This window comes from Falco cherrug, chromosome 9, assembly GCF_023634085.1.
Source record: "Falco cherrug isolate bFalChe1 chromosome 9, bFalChe1.pri, whole genome shotgun sequence".
Lineage (NCBI taxonomy): Eukaryota > Metazoa > Chordata > Aves > Falconiformes > Falconidae > Falco > Falco cherrug.
Window position 1 is genome coordinate 41,918,335 of NC_073705.1, and position 19,093 is coordinate 41,937,427.

At 39.5% G+C, this 19,093-nt stretch overlaps 1 protein-coding gene across 20 annotated transcripts in view; it reads left to right on the forward strand.

Moving 5' to 3' along the window:
- The window catches only part of ANK3 (ankyrin 3), a 374,167-nt gene that overhangs the window by 262,270 nt on the left and 92,804 nt on the right, over positions 1-19,093 (forward strand). For all 20 annotated transcript variants that reach the window (XM_055721313.1, XM_055721318.1, XM_055721322.1 and 17 more), the window contains 9 exons: positions 4-201; positions 2,224-2,322; positions 5,046-5,144; positions 6,393-6,491; positions 8,649-8,846; positions 9,365-9,463; positions 10,204-10,302; positions 13,954-14,151; positions 16,538-16,636. In XM_055721313.1, the coding sequence (XP_055577288.1) occupies positions 4-201; positions 2,224-2,322; positions 5,046-5,144; positions 6,393-6,491; positions 8,649-8,846; positions 9,365-9,463; positions 10,204-10,302; positions 13,954-14,151; positions 16,538-16,636 (1,188 nt within the window). The remainder of the gene's footprint in view (positions 1-3; positions 202-2,223; positions 2,323-5,045; positions 5,145-6,392; positions 6,492-8,648; positions 8,847-9,364; positions 9,464-10,203; positions 10,303-13,953; positions 14,152-16,537; positions 16,637-19,093) is intronic.

The window sequence follows — 19,093 nt, forward strand, 5'->3', positions numbered from 1 at the left end:
CAGAATGGTTTGTCTCCGTTGCACATGGCAACACAAGGAGATCATCTAAACTGTGTTCAGCTTCTGATTCAGCACAACGTGCCTGTAGATGACGTCACTAATGACTATCTGACTGCGCTGCATGTTGCCGCCCACTGTGGCCACTACAAAGTTGCCAAGGTTCTCTTGGACAAGAAAGCTAATCCTAATGCCAAAGCACTGGTGAGTACACAGCGGGTTACTATTCACAGCTAAGCATTCTTCCAAAGTTGCAGTGAGACTTATTTGAGAGTTATTTTCTGCCTGCTGATCATTGACAGTGAGGAAATGTTGTATTACTACAGCCCAGGACAGGATGCTTGAGGTTCAAAGTATGAATAATGTATCATGCAATCAGAGCAGACCTTTGTTTATGGATGGTCAACAGTGATTTATGAATTTCTAGTGTAACTAAGGCACTTTTGCCTTCTGGTAGCTTGGTATGATTCTGGATAGATGAAGCAGATGCAGATATAACTGCTGTAGTTTTTGGTATGTAGAGAATTCTAATTTTCTAAATGTTTGTAAAGAGAAAATAATCAGCAATGCTTAAAACAGAATTTTTATTAGCTCTCAAAGATGCAAAGCAGTAAAAAGTAGGAATGAGTTACATAATGAATATCTGTGGTATTTATAATTATGTCAATGGAGCCATGTGGCTTTTTAATTTAAAAACAACTTCAGCAACAAAATCTGTTAATTTAATTAACTGCACACAAACTGAATGCATTGATGTATTTTTTCAAAATTATACTTGAAATCAGTTGTTTTTAAAATGTCTTTTTCATTTGTTTTGCAATAATTTTTCCAAACAAATTTACATTCTGACATTAATTGGGTTGACTGTTGGTTTCACAGCTTGATGCTACTAACTCATTCAATTCCTGAAATATGTGAGCTGCTGAAACCCTCACAAGCCAGGTGGGATTGACTGTCTTGAAAACAGCTTAGGCTCCATAGATTTTCTTCCCTCTGCCCCTCTGTTTTTTGCATCAGATCAACCCATCTTCAGCTGTCTTAGGTCAAGGTATTATGATATATGGGTTTTGTTCACTATAACCAGCAAGTTGAGAGGTATGTAGGCCTGTAATATTTATTTTCACCTTCTGAAATAATCAAATCATCATCAGGTTTAGCTTGTCAGAGTTGCTGGCAGTGGCCTCTCAGTAGTCTGGTAACCTAGCCACAACTTTCCTTTTCCCTTAAACCTTTTAGCGTTCCCTTTTATTCTGTCCTGATCCCCACTGAGGATGATTAAGTAGAAAGAGCCTGAGTGTGTAGTACCTGGAGCCTGAGCTCATTCTTCCCTGAAACACATCAGAGCTTACTCTGGACATTGTCCACTGCTAAGGAGACAGTTGAGAGCTGCTCGCACTTAACTGGAACAGGCAATTGCAGTGACTTCATGTTACAAAAGCATACAATATTCTTTACGGTAAAAAAGCTAATTTTGATCAGATCTGAGGGACTAGTTCTGTCAGCTGATTTCAGAATTGTTTTGCAAAGGCTTTTTTGATGAATATGCAGAGCGGCATCAGCATTCAGTGCACTAATGTTACTGAACCAGTTGTGGATGCCCTGGACAACTTGTTTTCCTTTTTGTTTTCTGTCATATCACGTCACACTAAATAAGAGGGCAATTTTAAATGTTCAGTCTGCTGCACACACAAATTTTTTTTTTAAAGGAAGGGTCAAAATAATTGTAATTACAGTAAATTGGTAGGTAATGAATTGGGGGAATGGGGTGGAAGTAGTAAGATTAGTTTAAAAGAAGATCTAAATGCCGGAGCTTGTAAAGGCAAAGTGTTATTTTTACCAGTGGTTATGAAAAGTCCACAGAAAACAAACAAAAAAAACCAAACCCAAACTCCCCAAAAACTCTTAACAAAAAACTCCACCTCATTAAGAATGAATATGCTAAGCAAAAATGAAGTTTTTTATAGTTGTAGGTGAATGGAGAATTTTTAAAAAGAAATTATTCATTGGAGTGGGCAATATATTTCATAAGCAAAACTGGCTATATGAAGTATGTCTCTTTCTTTTTAGAATTTTTTTCTTTCTTTTACATGAAAAATTTAGTGAAGCCAAAACAAATCTGGGAGGTGTTTTGTTAAAACAGAGGAATGTTTTATATGAATTCCATACCCAATTCTACTTTTTTATGGTATGTGCAGTATCAAAAAATATGTTCTTTCTCATTTACAGAATGGTTTCACACCTCTTCACATTGCCTGCAAGAAGAACAGAATAAAAGTCATGGAACTTCTTCTGAAGCATGGTGCATCAATTCAAGCTGTGACTGAGGTAAGAAGTGGTCTTTTCACATTTGTCTCTCTTTCCCACAAAAGTCATCGTAGTTATATCGATTAATATTTGAATATTTCTGAAAGAGCATGTACCAATCAAGTCAACAGTTATTTTCAACTAATTACCAAATAATAAAACTGAATAAGAAAGTCAGTTACCCTAATGGATCATAACACATAATTGTTAAACTTTGGGAATATGGTGGGAATAACAAGATTAACATTTTTAAAAAGATTGTAATTTCTGTCAATTTTTGCCTGTAATTTAATGCATTGAAGATTAAATTCACTCTGTTACGGACATCAAGATGAAGACTGTGCTTCACTCAAGTCCTGTTTTGAAAGGTGGTTTAATTCAGAGCTTGTTTTGGCTTTCCACACGGAAGTTATAGTCACCCAGCATCACAATTCATCATAAATCAACTAGACAGGAATCAATATGCTATTACTTCAATCAGCATGAGATAGTCTACACCCAGTTATTGGCACAATTTAGAGACTAATTAAGTACCTATGGAAAATTTAGTTTGTCTATGTGTATGTATATTCTACTAAGTTGGGAGGAAAGGTCACATATATGAGTGTGTGACCACTGTGCAAGAAGTCAGGTTAGAAAATGGTAAACCATTCCATTGATTAAACAAGGTACAACTGGAAGCAGTTCATCTCCCCAAAATGGAGTTTCACTTGATGCATGGGCTTTTGTTCTAATTATTCATTAGCAAACCATACAGCCCCCTTCCTGGCTTCCTTGAGGGAGAATGGAGCCTACCTGTCCTTACTACAGCTCATGTGTCTCCAGACTAGTTTTTAAAAGCCGTAGCAGTTGTACATGAAACTTCCAGAGTCTAATTTGAAGTCACGTTACCAAATGACTGAGAAGCATAAAGAGAACCTTAACAGAAGAGATGTGATGCCTGTCCTTATATTAATCAGTCAATGTGGAAGTAGAAAACCAATCTATTCCATTTTATCCCCTTTAAATGCAAAGAATTAAGAGAGCAAAAGCAACATCAACACTTAACTACACTGTCTCGTGTGCGTGAACCAGGTTAACAGTCTGATCTACATCTACTGCAATGCTTTTTCAAGCAAAAACTTTCCAAAAGCAAGAGCTCTTCCCTTATTTCCTATTGCTGCCTCACCATGATCTCAAACCACGTTGGACTGCATTTGTTGAGATTCATTATGGTACTTAACTACAGGGCTCTATCTTCCCACCTGCCTCTTTCACTGGCTGTCTAAGTGGTAACAACCTTTCAAGACAGAATTAGAAGCTGCTACTCAGCACCTATCCATAAGCTGCTATTTCCCTACTCAGAAAGTTTCTATCTGGCCATCAAAACAAACTGGTCAGACAGCTTCAGAGTATTCCTCCCCAAAGACATCCGAGAGTAAACAAGTATTCGCTGCAAGATGTAACTAAACAATGCAAATGCAACAAGAGGAAATGGTACCAAATGTCACAAATAGTCATCGTTGCAGATAAAACTGTTTATTAACAGTAATGCTTGTTACCTTTTCTATGGTAAATTCTGTTTTTAATGTAGATTCCATACTTCCATTTGTAGATACTGCACCTTTTTTTTTAGCTGCAGGCCTGAATCTCTGCAGTATGAGTTAGTGTTTATGACCAAAGATGATACATGTGTTGTATTTCCTGTAGTCTGTTATTTTAAAAGCATTTACTAAATTATGTGAAATGGGGAGAAGAATAACATACTCAACCACTCATGTTTTCCTGCTCATGTTTGTCATTCTTCATGAGAAAGGAACAAAAGTGTGTTTTCCTCACCTCTACCCTCCCAGGACTTGTGTACATCTATAAGAAGCTGCCTAAATCAGGGGATTTCCAGAGATGCGCTGAGCTTTCTCCTTCTCTTGGTAGTAAAACTCCCTTCTGCAGTCTCTGGCTGACTGTTGGTACAGCTGTGAAGAAGCAGCTGTGAAAAGGCTTTAGGGTAATTCTGTGTGGAGAAATATTAACTATTGGTTGGATTTCTAAAGCAAAATCCTTGAGGTCATGCCCTGCTAAATGACTGTTCCCTTTTTTCCCTCCCCTTCTCCCTCCTGCTCTTTCTCTCCAGTTGGTCTTATATCTTATATAAGGGCAGTGGTGCAGATTTGTGATGGTGCCACAAGGTCCTGAGGGAAGGGGGAATTCTCTTTAGCCCACGTCATTTGTGTCTGTGCCTCTTGGGCTGGATGCCACAGTTTTGAATTCCCTTTCTCCTGGAGAAACAGCAGGGATGGAGCTCACCACTAAGCTCAATAGACCTTTTTGTTCACCTAAAAGCAACTGGATTTGGTGGGGACAATGGACACTGCATCTTTTTTGCATTAACTGAGTGTTCCAGAAAGTCTTGTCTTTGTACCAGGAATGCTTCTACCTTTATTTTTTAAATTTTTTCCCCGGTCCAAAATTATATTTAGCAAAAACTTAAGGAGGAAATCTTGCTTAGCTATAGCTTATTTTAGTTGATGAAGAATTACTAAATTCCTAGAATGTTTTATGTTTGCTTGTGAATCATACTCATAGGTGTTTCCAATTCTGTGTACCCTTTAATTTAACCATATGTACATTGTTTTGGGGAAGACAAGATCCTCTCAGAAAAGCAAGCACTTGAGTTTACTTACTTTAGAATAACTTTTTTGCCCACGGCATTCTTGTAAAGTAGTGTGGAAGCAGATATTTATGTTTGATTTTGGTTTGCTTTTCAGTCGGGCCTAACTCCAATCCATGTTGCTGCCTTCATGGGACATGTAAATATTGTATCGCAGCTAATGCATCATGGAGCGTCACCCAACACCACCAATGTGGTAGGTAATAGGTTTCCTTTCAGCATGGCAGAACTGTGAATACGTTATACCTGGGAGCAGCACTACTGTAAAGCGCCTGATTCTGGTGTTCATCATCCACCTCCACAGCAGTTGTGGCTCCTGCTGGAGTCACGGGGTAGCACAGCCTGCTGAGTCCTCGGGAGGTGCTTGACAGGTTGAGGAAACCCCAAAAAAGACTCTATTCTCTTTTTTTTCTAAAGTAAAGAATGAGAGCATACTGTAGCTTCTCATATGTAATTTTTGAGATGTTTATTTCACAGAGGAACACTGTTTTCCCCAGACCCCGGGGGCCTGCCATTTAAGGAAAGTTCTGCTGTTATCAACAGTTTGCAGCAGATTGTCGGGACATATTGCCTGTGCCCATACAGCCATACAAGTGTGCTTTTCTACTGGATGTGCACGGTGTGCCCCAGGGCTCACAGGGCGTGTGTAACAACTGAAGTCATTGTTAGATGGATACTAGAAAGTTGGGAAATGGGGGGAAAATAGAAGTCTGTTGATTATTTTTAGCAGTTTGGCCCCAAAATCTCCCTTTCACCTTCCATACACAGGTGTGGTTAGAAAACAGTATTTTATTAAAGTCTTCATCTGCTAACTCTATTAGACTATAAAAAAATGCAACATCATTGTAAATTATTTTTTGTAAATTAGCAGGTTCGTACCTAAAGACATACTGATGTCCAAAAACATACAAAGCCGTTTCCCTCTTGAATTTATTCTGGTTTCCTTGGATTTGCCTTTCATTAAGTCCATGTAGCCTTAGATTAATGTACTCAATAATGATTGTTTTTTCCCTCTTGTTCGCTCCTATCAGTGCTTGTCAAATAACAAATGATAGTAGGGCCATAGGGCATAGCAGGAGGAAAGCCAAATGTATGTGTGTCTGCGTATACAAAATTTGAAATAATTTTTACTTTTAACTAAATTAGGGTATATTTAAATGGACATAATTTTTAATGCTGTTAGTAAAATGCTAGTAAATAAAGGGTAATGACAAAGACACTATTGTGTTGGGAAACTGACTCTGAAATAAACTTTGTAGCGCACAGCTAAGAGGTCATATATTGACTTAATCTCCCATCTTCCTCACAGACAACTGCCACAACATATTCTAGTGGAGATTTGGTCACCAGTTATTTTTGTATTTATAGAATATGTTGGAATTTGTTTTTTCTGCAGTGTGTTTTTAATGATTTTTTTTTTTTTTTTTTTGCTGCTGTGTGCTAGAGAGGAGAAACAGCGCTCCACATGGCTGCCAGAGCTGGCCAAACAGAGGTTGTTCGATACCTGGTACAAAACGGAGCCCAGGTGGAGGCTAAAGCTAAGGTAAGGTGATGGTCCAGGTATAATCCTAGATTATCTATATTTAACAAAGCAAGGAATCACATTCATCTTGCATGTGTCTTTTGGGAAGAGAAAGGGAGACTAAGCCAAGGGCCTTGGTGTAATGACCACTGATACTTCATTGTGTACTTTTTTAGTGATCTGCGTTTAGGAGAGAATGCGGGAGATGACAAGCTATTACCATGCGTGGGGTTTTTTTTGTCAGCTTTTAATATAAACTATTATGTGTTTGAAGAGTTTTGTTCTGGGGTGGGAAGCATGGAGCAGGAGGAATGCCTCAAATCTGCTTTAGTTCTGCAAAACTGCAAACCATAGGGTGCTGGTGTCTCCTGTCATGTCCTTAAAGCATCAGCCTGGATGCATTCAAAAACAGTTATACTCTAAAGAACACCTCCTAAAGTAAGGAGGCGCAGTGAGAGGATGTGGCATAGGGCTTGAAAGAAGGAACAGACCCTATAGAAACAATTGCAATTGCGCAAGATAAGGGGGAAGGGAAAAGAAATGGTCAAGAGCCAATGAAGAAATATAAGAAATTATGGAAATAGAAGAGTTTCAGGAAAGAGACAGAGGAATGGAGATCAATGGGTGCAATAAATATCAGTCTTAATAGGTAAAACCAGGAAAACTTTTTTTTTTCCAGCTAGTGATTAAATGAATGCAATTTCAAAGAAATCTATTTTTCTTTGTGAAATTATCAGCTGTGAATTGGCTCACAAATAGAGTAACTAGTAAGAATATCTACTTATAAGGAACTCTGACTAAATATTTCTAGCAGGTATGCTTCACATCTGCAAGCAGTCTGACAATAGAAGTGAATCATGTGGCCTGTAAATCTCCAAAGACAGACTCGAAAGTGAACAGCTTGCGCTCAGAAGTGCAGTCATACAAATGTTTTCTAAGTAATTTCACACAATGAATTAATGTCTGCAGACTGCAATTGCCTGTCATCAATTTGTTATTATAAACAACCAAATACAAGTAATAGATTATACATCAATGCCAACATCAGCTGTGAGAAAATTGTGGGAAACAGCCATAAACTTGAAACATTTAAGAACTATAAAAGCTCTCTGCCAGTCAGAGGAGAATTTTCCTGCATAGGAGTAGCACTCACATCCTGACACTCTCTCATCCTAAATCCCGAAGGTGTAAAATCACTGTTGTAGGATGGGCATGGACAGAAGTCTCCCTAGCCAAGAACACCCCAGAACTACTCTGCTGCAGGATGTGGGGTAGCAGAGCTTAAAAGGTAGGAAATTCAGGAGGGAAAAATGGGGAGAGAAAGATGTTTGAATAGATGTATGAGGAACAGGAAAAAATAAAGTTGGTCCTACTGTTGCAATAGTATGTTTAATCCAAAGATTGTATAACTGAGAATGGAGAGGACAAAATACAAACCCAAAGAATGACTGAGGAAGAAATTATCTAGTAGACGCTCAGAACAAGGTCACAACCAACCACAATATTTTCACAAAAGGAAAATAAATAAGCAATGAGACTCATGACAGGGCAAGTCCTAAATTTAAAACTACTAGGGTTATTGTGTTCTGAATGAGCAGTGAGAAAATGACAACAAATTTCAGCACCATGCTTTATCCTTAGTTGAATCCACTGTAAAGTTATCTGCAAAATATGAAACAAATTATTCAATAAAAAAGCACAACATATGATACTTAATGCAAGTTACTAGGCAATAACGTGCTAAGCACCTCAGGTCATCCTAGATAACTGATTGAGTTGTTAGATGTTGCTGGGAATCACGAAAGAGATCAAGGTGTGAGGAATAGCTGTGTGTTTGCTGCGTTTTAGGAAAGGTCTCAAAATCAACAGGAAACCCGATGCACCTTAGTGGCAAAGCAAAGTGAGGCAAATCGAGATTAAGAAGAAAATTGTTTGGTTTATTTACTGGTATGGATTATGTACCTGTCTGGAATATTTTGTGATGTATCAGCAAAGCACAAGATATCTTTATTATACAACAAAGAGAAAGCCAGAGTGCGATATTCACTAGGTAAGATCTCGATAGAACTAATGCTCGTTTGCAGTTTTCAAAAGGAATAGAATCCGAGCAAGAATTTTCTGTTGTAATATAAGCCTTAGTTTTCTTATATAGGTCTGTGTTGTTTTCTTTATGTTTAGGATGACCAAACACCACTGCACATTTCTGCTCGGCTGGGAAAAGCTGATATAGTACAGCAGCTGCTGCAGCAAGGAGCATCTCCAAATGCAGCTACGACGTCTGGCTATACGCCCCTGCACCTTTCTGCTCGAGAAGGACATGAAGATGTAGCTTCTGTTCTTTTGGATCATGGTGCATCTTTATCTATCATCACCAAGGTAAGGCAGTTGCAAAAGTGGTAACTTCAATAGTAAAATATACCAGTAGCAAGTGCTACTTGTCATTAATTAAATGCTGTGTCATATACACATAAAATCAATGTAAGAATGAGCTGCAGTTTGTTAAAAGGGTGCCAAGCTTCATGCTTTTACCTCAGAGCCTGATGTATCACGTATCCCAGTGATCAGACATGCATTTTCTCTGAAGGAAAGGAATGCAGGGCAGAAATTCCTGACAAGAATTGATAAGCTGTTACCCAGTCTTGTCCTTGGGTCTTCGGTGGTGTGAAGAAAGGAACTGACTCCCTTTTTACAGTTGTTTTAATGTAGATAGGGCTTTACCTTGCAAGGGAGAGCCTCCGGACCTGCCAGGGCAGCTGGGAATCTGCAGACTTGCTGCCTGTACTCAGGACTATGTAAGTGGATGGGTGGAAACAGCATTATCCTTGTAGATCAGACACAAACCTTACCCTGCAAAAAAGTGCACAAAGCTCCTATATAACTGCTCTCTTTTACAGAAAGGATTTACTCCTCTACACGTGGCTGCAAAATATGGGAAAATTGAGGTAGCCAACCTTCTGCTTCAGAAGAATGCATCACCTGATGCTTCTGGAAAGGTAGGACAGAAGAAGCTATTGCCACTTGCACCGCAAATATCTAAAGGCACATAATATTCTAATAATATCCTTCTACCTACTTACCATCACACTAGTACCACAGCCTCGGTTTAGCTAGAATGGGTTTCATGTAGTAGTCCAACCCCTTCTGGGGTGGCCAAGAGCCAGCAAACTTTTGACAAAAATTACTTTTATTGTCATTAATTGACAACAAATTTATGTCCTCTCTGTACCCATCCGGGGGAATCTAGACAAACTATTTTCCCTGCCTTCCTGCCCAGACTATTCACAGTCCTTAGAGCATTCAGGCATCTGGCTCTGCTCCCCCAGGTCTCATGACAGAGGGCAAAGCCCAGTAGGACCTCATGGTTTTTAAACCAGCCCAGCCTGGAATTTTACAGATTCAAGGAACAGTTCTCTTATCCATTGCAGTAAAAGAAACACATTGCCAAACATTTTTTTGACCTCAGGGTCAGAATTCCTTACCTGCTTTGTCCTGGGGGCAGCACAGATATGTGCTTCTCTGTTCATTTTCCCAGGGAAAAGTGAAAAGGGCTTTCACAGCTCAGTAAGGATTTTCAAATCTCTTTTTTTTATTATTCTAAAGTTATCAGAGATTCTGAATACATGAATGAATAACAAATGTGTTTTTCACCTTATCTACTCTGATTGTCCAAACCTTTAAGTTTTCCCTGGAGAGAGTCTGTAACAGCACTTGTTTGTTCTGCATGTGTTTTTAGAGCGGTTTAACACCACTGCATGTAGCTGCACACTACGATAATCAAAAAGTGGCACTCCTACTGTTGGACCAGGGAGCTTCACCTCATGCGTCTGCCAAGGTACAAGTACTGGTCACTCTGGGGGAACAATACCTAGGTTTTTTGTGTCACTTTACTCCCTGTCTACCACTGTTCTTTCTAGGCTTTATATTCTTGCAGTTTCAGGGGGCTTAGTGTTCTTGTTTATTAATGTCTCACAACCACATAAAGCTGTTAGAATAATTCTGCAGGTGAATAAAATAGTAGAAACACACACACCCACCCCCCAAATCTAGGTGCAGAAACATTGAAAAACTCTAGTTGCGATAAAGTTCAGTCTCAGCAAACACTAAGCCTTTCTGTTGCTTGTTCAGTCTCCTTAGTACCTTCTCCAAGCCGGTCAATTTACAACATTGCATCTTAACATCTGTGCAGGGCAAGCTTGGAGTCAATGCCTTGCTGTACATGGTAGTTCCCCTGTATTGTGCCACAGGATGACTTCTGAGGTTTGATATGTTTCTCAGTACAATGTACATAATTATTCTGCTTCACAGTACTTCCACCACAATGTAAAAAAAATGGTAAGAAAATAAAACAACAACTCTGCTTCTATTGCAGTTTACTGTAGGCAAAACAACACATAGTGTAAGATTTCAGGGGAAGTGAAAGAGTAAATATTTCAATGTTTTCGAGCCCTGAGTAGAAGAAAGAATTTAAGGAAGCTGATAGTGTCTATAACTTTTATGGATTCTATTTCAAGTATGGATCAATAATTGATAGTTGAACAGCAACAGTAAGAAAACAGTTGAAACATTTGTAGGTTCAACTGCAGTGTAAAGACCTTACCTCATCTGAAATAACCCAGATATGTCCCTAAAATCACTGCAGAAAACCACAGCAGAAAAGGAAGAGCTAGTGGAAAAGCCAGTATCATAGATAGAAAGACAGCTCTCCTTGATTGCCTTCCTCTCACACATGACTGAACACAGCCATAACACCAGAGGCCTTCTGCATGGCTAAAGAAGGGGATGGAGTCTGTCATATGTGGTAGGTCCCGAAGTTTACAGTGCAAAAGAGAGGAAAGTTAAATAAACATGGATTGCCAGCAGCAATGGCACAGTTTAAAATCAATAATGTCGATAGTGTCAATCTGCCAGAGCAGTGCCCCAGGAGATGAACTGGAGTGATCTCTGATCTTTTACTACTGCAACACAGCACTCTTAAATGCCACTGTGGGGAAGAAAGAGCCTTCTGAAGGGGATGAGAAGACACTGACCCAGTTTTCACTAAAAGAAACTGCCAGTGGAAGCTGTGTATCCTATAGGGGCAGGGATTGCAGCAGCCACTGCCAAGGTCTTGGGGAGTCCAAACGAAGGTGGAAGCACTATAGACTATGGTATAATATTATGTACACACTCACCTGTCAGGTCACCTTAACTTCCCCATCTGCAACAAAACAGTTTTGCAGCTGCCACTTCAGGCTTTCAAGTACCTGCTACATCTCCCTAAAAGAAAGTGTTTGTTAGTGTTCTGCACCAAGTGAGCCACAGCAACACCGAGTAGAGCATCAATACTAAATAAAATTAACAGTAGCATGTTTGTTGCTTTAGGCATTCACTGTGCAGTCATCTGAAAGCTGATGTTGGTAACAGCAGATGATTTCACATTTCTTTTGTAAATGTGGTCTAATAAATAAATGTGTTATGTCATATCTCATCACCGACTCCACAGTTAGTTTCAGCCGCAGTTGCTTTTTCTGTGACACTCCTGTCTTTAACACAGATCTTAAGAGCGGCTCATTAGCCTGGCCTGGCAGCTTTTGCCTTGAAGAGTGATTGGTGAAAGGATATAGGAAGTGACTATGTCAGAGTACAGTGCTGAGATACAGTTATTCCTATGAACCATTCTTCCTTTTTATAGGCAAAAATTAGGCTTGTGCCTAATTTTGATTTGGCATCCACTTTATAACACTTGTCTTCCTCACCCCCCCACCTCCAAAGCCTCAGTTTTTCTCTATCCCTTCATCTTTAACCATTTTCCCTTTTTACCTCTTTTCCCTTGCAGCCAGAATAACCCAGTACCCTTCCTTCCAAACTTCTCTGTTCCCTTCTGCATCTATGTGTAGTGGCAGAGCACAGCTCTTAGGAGGAGGAGATGCAGACCGAGACTGAGCTGAATTTCAGCTTTTATTTTTCAGCTCTCTTTTTGCCTTCTCTTGGCAACCTGCTGCTTTCCATTCCACTGAAAGAAATGTATGCCTGTTTCTGAGGAAAAGCCTTGAAAACTGCATTTGTTATTTTACAGAATATACATGACGTCCATTTCAATTATATGAGCTCCATTTAAGATAATTTTAGCACATATGTAGGCTTTAGCACGTAGTATTTAGGATTTAATAGCTGCAATGTGGCAATGGCTGTTTCACATGTCAATGTCACGCAGGAAGTCTAAGGGAGAGGATTGTATTTGTTTTCCCTAAAGCATTTTACCTTCAAAGTGAAAATTTAGTGGCTGTATACTTCCCTTATTAATTGTGGCACCGTTGCCCAGGTGTCATTTTGAAATATCTTAGTATTTAAGGTCTGAACTGAATCTGAATTGTATTTGAAAGGTTACAGAACCTTTTCCACGTGGACTTAGTGCTGTGCATCTCTCAATTCCAGATTACTCTTAAAGCTCTCTTGTAATCATTTGTGTGTCTGTGTATTTCTTTCTCCTTTGCTCCTACCTGCATCACCCTGCACCTGTGGTGACCTGCCTTCCCGTATAGTCCAGCCCCGCTGTCCTGTGGGGCGCAGGAAGGGACCAAGCCCGGTGAATGCTTTGTGCCTTCAGATAGATTTTATTGGGCTGTGTGATCTGAGAGGCACACGGTACTTATGATACTATAAAAATTGCTTATGCAGCTAGGGTCTCATCCCCCCAACCTTTTTCCTTAGTCACATGCATATGTGCCATTTGCTTTAAGATGAGGGCTAACACATTTCTGAAAGACAGAAAGTTCTTGATTAAACAGGCATCACAATCTCTACCAAAAGCTGGTCATATCTTAGTCAGCGTTTTAGCATTTGCGTGCTAATCAGTTATTCTTTATATCCATTTATCAGTTTTCCGCCAAAGCCATGCTTTTTAGAATTATAAGATTTTGTCTTGCAACAGGTACTGCATTTTTAGTTGTGGCGATAGTCTCACTGGGTACATATATTGGAAGTAATACAAAATAAAGAGAATGCAAGACTATATGCTTTAAACTTCCCTTGATCTGAACGAAAACAGCCTGTCAAGTAAGGTTAGGGTAAGTACTACAGGAAAGGCTGTACTTCATAATGCTTTTATTCACACTGGGAAATGAGAAAAAAAAAAAACAAAATTAGCAGCTGTTCTGAATTATGAACACACATCCTGCTCTTCTGTTTGCTAAAGATTTTATGTACATTTAAGGAAAAGTAGCAAATGCCTGTGAAATGAAACTCAAATTCCTATTGCTACAGGTTGTGCCCTTCTGCACAGATATTTTTTTCCCAAATTTGAAAGTTTCAGAATCCTCTTATTTGTAGCAGTACTTTCAAAACCAGATCGCTTAAAGCTTTGTACGACTAGTTAATATTGTATCTGACTATGGTTGACTGCATTTTTAGAACTAATGACTTTCATAGAGTTGAGTGGGTTCAGGAAAGTGATTTATCACATTGTTTAATGAGTAGCTTGCAATGAAGTGCTTTCTGTTGACAGAATGGCTATACACCACTGCACATAGCTGCCAAGAAAAACCAGATGGACATAGCAACTACACTGCTGGAATATGGTGCTGATGCCAATGCTGTAACCAGACAGGGTATTGCCCCTGTACATCTTGCCTCTCAGGACGGCCACGTGGACATGGTGTCATTGCTTCTTACTAGAAATGCTAATGTAAATCTCGGCAACAAGGTAAGTGTTCCTCCTGCTTGGTGCGAAGGCAATAAACACGGTGATGGGAAGGACAGGGTCCTGCAAATAAATCTTGTCCACCGTGATTCTGCATGTTTTGAAAACCACTGCAGGTGCTTGAAAGCACATCATCATTTCTTTTAGCAAAGACAGCAGCGTGAAGCGTGCCATGTAACATTGTGTAAACGGTATTTCACAGTACTCAAGTCTTGAAAACACATGCTGCAGAGGAATTTATTAATCCACCTGCCTTCTTCTTTCCACATTATGCTAGTCTGCCAAAACATGCCCAGAGAGAAAATGTCTTCCTCCCCTCCGTGGTTAGTGGGATTGGCGTGTGTCTTTTATGAGCCTTTAGATATATGCGTGCCTATTAAGCAATGGTAACAACTAACTTGTTAAGGGAAGCTGATTTTTTTAATGGGATAATAACAGCAAGTTTGTCTGAAATTTTGCTCGTTAATGTAAGTGATTCTTCCTCCCCAGGGAGTGTTCCTTAGAGCACAGTGACTTTTAGTGTAATTTCTCCTGGAGGCAGGAAAGGGAAGTTGGTAGATTGTAGTTTTTATATATATGAATTTATAGGCTATTAAGTCTGCTCTGTAGTAATGTTTCTAGCAAATGTGGAGCCTTAATTCTTTAAATGCCCTACTAGACATCAGAGATGTTATAAAGTACAGTTTCAGTATGGATTTATGTGGCTAAAGTAGAAAAGCAAGAGAGAAATTTTTCATGGAAAAAATACTTCTTATTCTCAGCAGGTAGAAAGACTTGGTGTCCTCTGAGGCTGTGGGTGATGCTGCACAGGGCTGCTGTGTTTTCCTGTTTCTGACTTTATAGTCTGGCTATTTTTTGGCCATTCTTCAGGAAGCTTCTCTTGCTGATGTTGATTTTTTTCCCCCAATCTCAACAAGCGTGTGGGTTTATGTAGTGCAGGATATACTTTGTATCCCCACAGGGCAATTTGTCATGTACACATTCTACATCACATTGGCTACCCTGGTTTTGCTGCTGAGGCTAATACAGAGAACATGATTGCAGCTGCTTGGCTTTTTGATTCAGTCCCACCTGAGGTTAATAACCTGCAACATCCTTCAATCTCTACCTATTCAGTTGTAATCTGCAGTTTCTCATTATAGTGATAACACCACCTTTTGATAATAGTTCCCCTGTGCTCACTTATGGATGTACATTTCCTCTGACCTCAGCACCTACGTTTGAAGCCATATATTTAAAGTACACCAACTTTTGAGTTTTGCAATGGGACTAAAAAAAAAGCATTTGTTTTCTTCAGGATCCGTAGAATGCTCAGGATTACTGAATACTCAGAGCTTCATTGTGGGCGCTGAGCACTTATTAAATCTTTTTAAAAGGTTTGACCCAAAATATCCAGGCTCCATTAGGTAGTTTAGAGTTGGTTACTCTTATATATTTGTGTAATGTGGCCCATCTAAGCTGCATTGTCATCAGGATCGCATGTTCTAGTACAGTACAGTGGGATGGTCTCAGAGTAACTGCCTTCGGTAGTGAATGCACTGTGGACAAAAGTTTAGGTTCAAGGGTAGGAAACTTAGCAAGTGTTTCTGCTTGATGTGCCAACTGCTGCCACCCGCTTTTCTGTCACTGGAACTAAAGGCAGTAGGAAACGGAGGAGAGAAAAAGAACTGTAATGGGCAAGTAAAGGATGGTCTTTCCCATTCCTAACAACATCCCCTCAGCAGATTCTCTCTTCTAGCCCTTTTACCTGATGTCTTTTATTTGACAGAAAGTTGTATAGTTTTCTGAGGTTTTAAGGATTTTAGATCTCAAGTTTCAAGTAGAAAAATAATGAGGTATCCAAAAAGTAAGAGTGTCAGTACATGTCATCTAGCAAGGCTGTATACTCCCCAGGCAGAGAGAAATGGACCTGATCTCATATAAACGTAGTTTTATCTTTTCTGTTTGTATTTGAAAATGATCAAGTAAAGGAGTAAAAGGTAAGGACAAATGTAAGTGAATGTTACTTCTAGAAAACTTGTAGAAGTGTAAACAATAATTCAATATTTCTTCTAAAAAATCTTACTCAGTCTAAGGAAGTGAATTAGGAGGTAAAAAAATACTATGTGACTTTTCTTTAAAGTGCTGTAATTTGCTATCCCACATTTAACTCCGCATGAAGAAATGTTCATTGTGTAAAAGAAACACCATCTTCCTGGCTTTCAAACTGTACTTTCTTGCAAATCAACAAATGTAATGAGGAAGCACATTACACAGTGAAAGTGGAATTTATAATTTCTTTAAATTCAGTAGGATTTCAAAGATTCAAGAGTCTTGGTGATACCTGAACTTGCATTTAGTATTCATGTGCCGCCTCTGAAGATTTTTACTTGTTGCTTCTAATTTACAGAGTGGACTGACGCCACTGCACCTGGCTGCTCAAGAGGATAGGGTCAACGTAGCAGAGGTTCTTGTTAACCAAGGAGCTGCTGTTGATGCACAGACGAAGGTACGAACACCACTGTGAACATGTATTATTTCCTTTCAGGGAGGCATGAGCCTGTAGACTGGACTAGTAATCGATTTCAGGGTGAAAGTGAAATAACAGCAGAGTAACATTCCTTGTAATAAATTGTAGAACATATTTCGAAAACTCATGATATATGAACTTGAATGTTTAGTGTTAAGTTCAGTCTTTGAGCAGTAAGCTTATTTCTTGCTAAATATTTAGATCAATATAGATTTAGATGGCATCCTGCTATTGTGTGTTCACTGAAGGTAAGTGGGATTGATCTGGGGTTTATGTAAGGAAACTTTCAGGAAAGCTTGAGCTTTCTCTGCAGAGAGCCATGTAATCTTTTACCATACGCCTACTTTCATCTTCTTTTTGGTATTTTTTACGTTGCACATACTTTCCATTCAGCTGACAGTAGAAACAAAACACAGAACTGTTACTTAAACCATCTGTATTTACAGCAAAAGAAACAATGTAAATGTAGCATAGGCATTCCTGGCTGTTAACTGGGTAATACGTTTCCCCATGGCTTAAGAGGCTTTATGAAATGAAGTAGTTTCCATGAGCTGATACTAAGTAGTCATCCACAGACATGACTCTGCAAGTAAAGCCATTGTTCATCTGTAGATATGACCCCCTACTCCTACAGTTTGACTCTGCCTTCATGACTGGATGCCTCTGAATTTCTAAGCCACTTTGTTTTGCAAAGCGTAGCGAGCAAAGCTATTTCATTAGAGGGGTGCATTCTAGGGAACTGACACTTTGTGTTGTCCCAAGTTCAGACTAGACCATTGTTCTCCTGGTGGTAAATGCCAGCCTGTCAGGTTGTCAGTGTTTCTCTGCTCTACCTTCAAAAATAATATTAGAGGTGAAACATTTAACTCTTGAGGACAAATTTGAAATTCTTCATCACTGTTATCTAATACGAAATACATATATGCCATGGTGGTCCATTTGCCTAAAAATAGTTTTGCCTGAAGCAAATATTTGGACTGCTAAATAAGAGACCTGGCCTTCCTTTTCTTATTTATTTTAAGAGCACTATCATGAGTAAATTCCAAGAGCCTGTGTACAAATGGTTTTATGCTCACTAATGGTGTGTACAGTGCTCATGATGACCTTAGTGTTGATTGCACTTACATTCTTCATGCATTGTCTAAATCTCAGAGTCATTCCTTTAGCTGGGTAAGAAATCACTTGTGAACAAATACTTGGAATGTAGCTGATGAAATCAGCTAAACGAATCAAGTCTCACAATTTGACCTGCACCCTTTGTGCAGAGTAGGAGCTTTCACAACTCTCTGCTAGGTGTATGCCACAAGTGAGGTGCTGTGCTTGCATCCCAGAAACGTCCAGGTGTGTCAGACTGTCCAGCAATGTTATCAGTCTGTCATCACACCGGCATCTTAGAAAGGGCTGAATCCATCATCATCTCTGGCTGCAGCTGAGCTAATTATAATCCATGGTGGAGGGAAAAGCCATTGTTATGTGATTTCTCTACTGTGTAATTCCAACCGTACCAGCTACTGATTTCAATTACATTATTCTGACATGAAACTGAAGTAGTTCTGCTGAAATCACAGGAGCTTCTCCAGCTTTATACTTTCCTAGCATATCTTCAGACTATATTTTACAGATGAATCGATCTGGGTTCTTAACATATTCTGCTAAATCAGCCAGCAGCAGATGAGATCTGCCCTGGTTCAGTCTTTGCATGATTTCCTCAGATGTACATGGTTGCCTTTCTGGTGATAGTTCCTACCTGGTTTTGGTTTCTGTAGCAAGACATTGCAGAACCAGCTCTTGTAACTTGGTCAGAGCTGAATCACCTTCCAGCCCACACAGCTTGTCTGTGAACGCTTGCCTTTCTCCCACTCTTCCCTGTCCCACAAACAGCAAGCAGTCTAAGGAGACATTTACATTGACAGGTGCAGGCAGTCATGCATTCCCTTTGCCTGCTCTCCAGTGTCCAAATAGGATCTAGTTCTGGATTAGTGGCCTTTTAGTCACATTAGGATGGTGGAAACATCTGAGATACTGTCACAGCTGAGAGGCAGGGCATGTGCGCAGTTGCACAAGCTCTATATTGAACTTTAAGCCTGCCAGGTGGCAAGGTGGTGGAGCAGGCATGTCACTCTGTGGAGACACATGGAAAAGGGGCTTCAGCTTTTCATTCAGAGATTTCCTTTGGGTGGAGCTGAACTTCTTAATTGCATCTCTGAAGACTGAACTAGTCAGTAGGTCAAGCCATGCACAGGGGGGGAAAAAGCAGTCTTATTTGTCTACAGCATGAATCCTGTCATCAGTAATAGTCATATAATTTTAAATAAGCCAACAGCAAGTCCCTTGTCGTTCACCCTCATTCCACAGTTATGTAGGTAACTGGTACAAGTTACTAGTTACACAGTTATGTAGGTAACTAGTACAAGTTTCCCAGTACACATTTGCTTC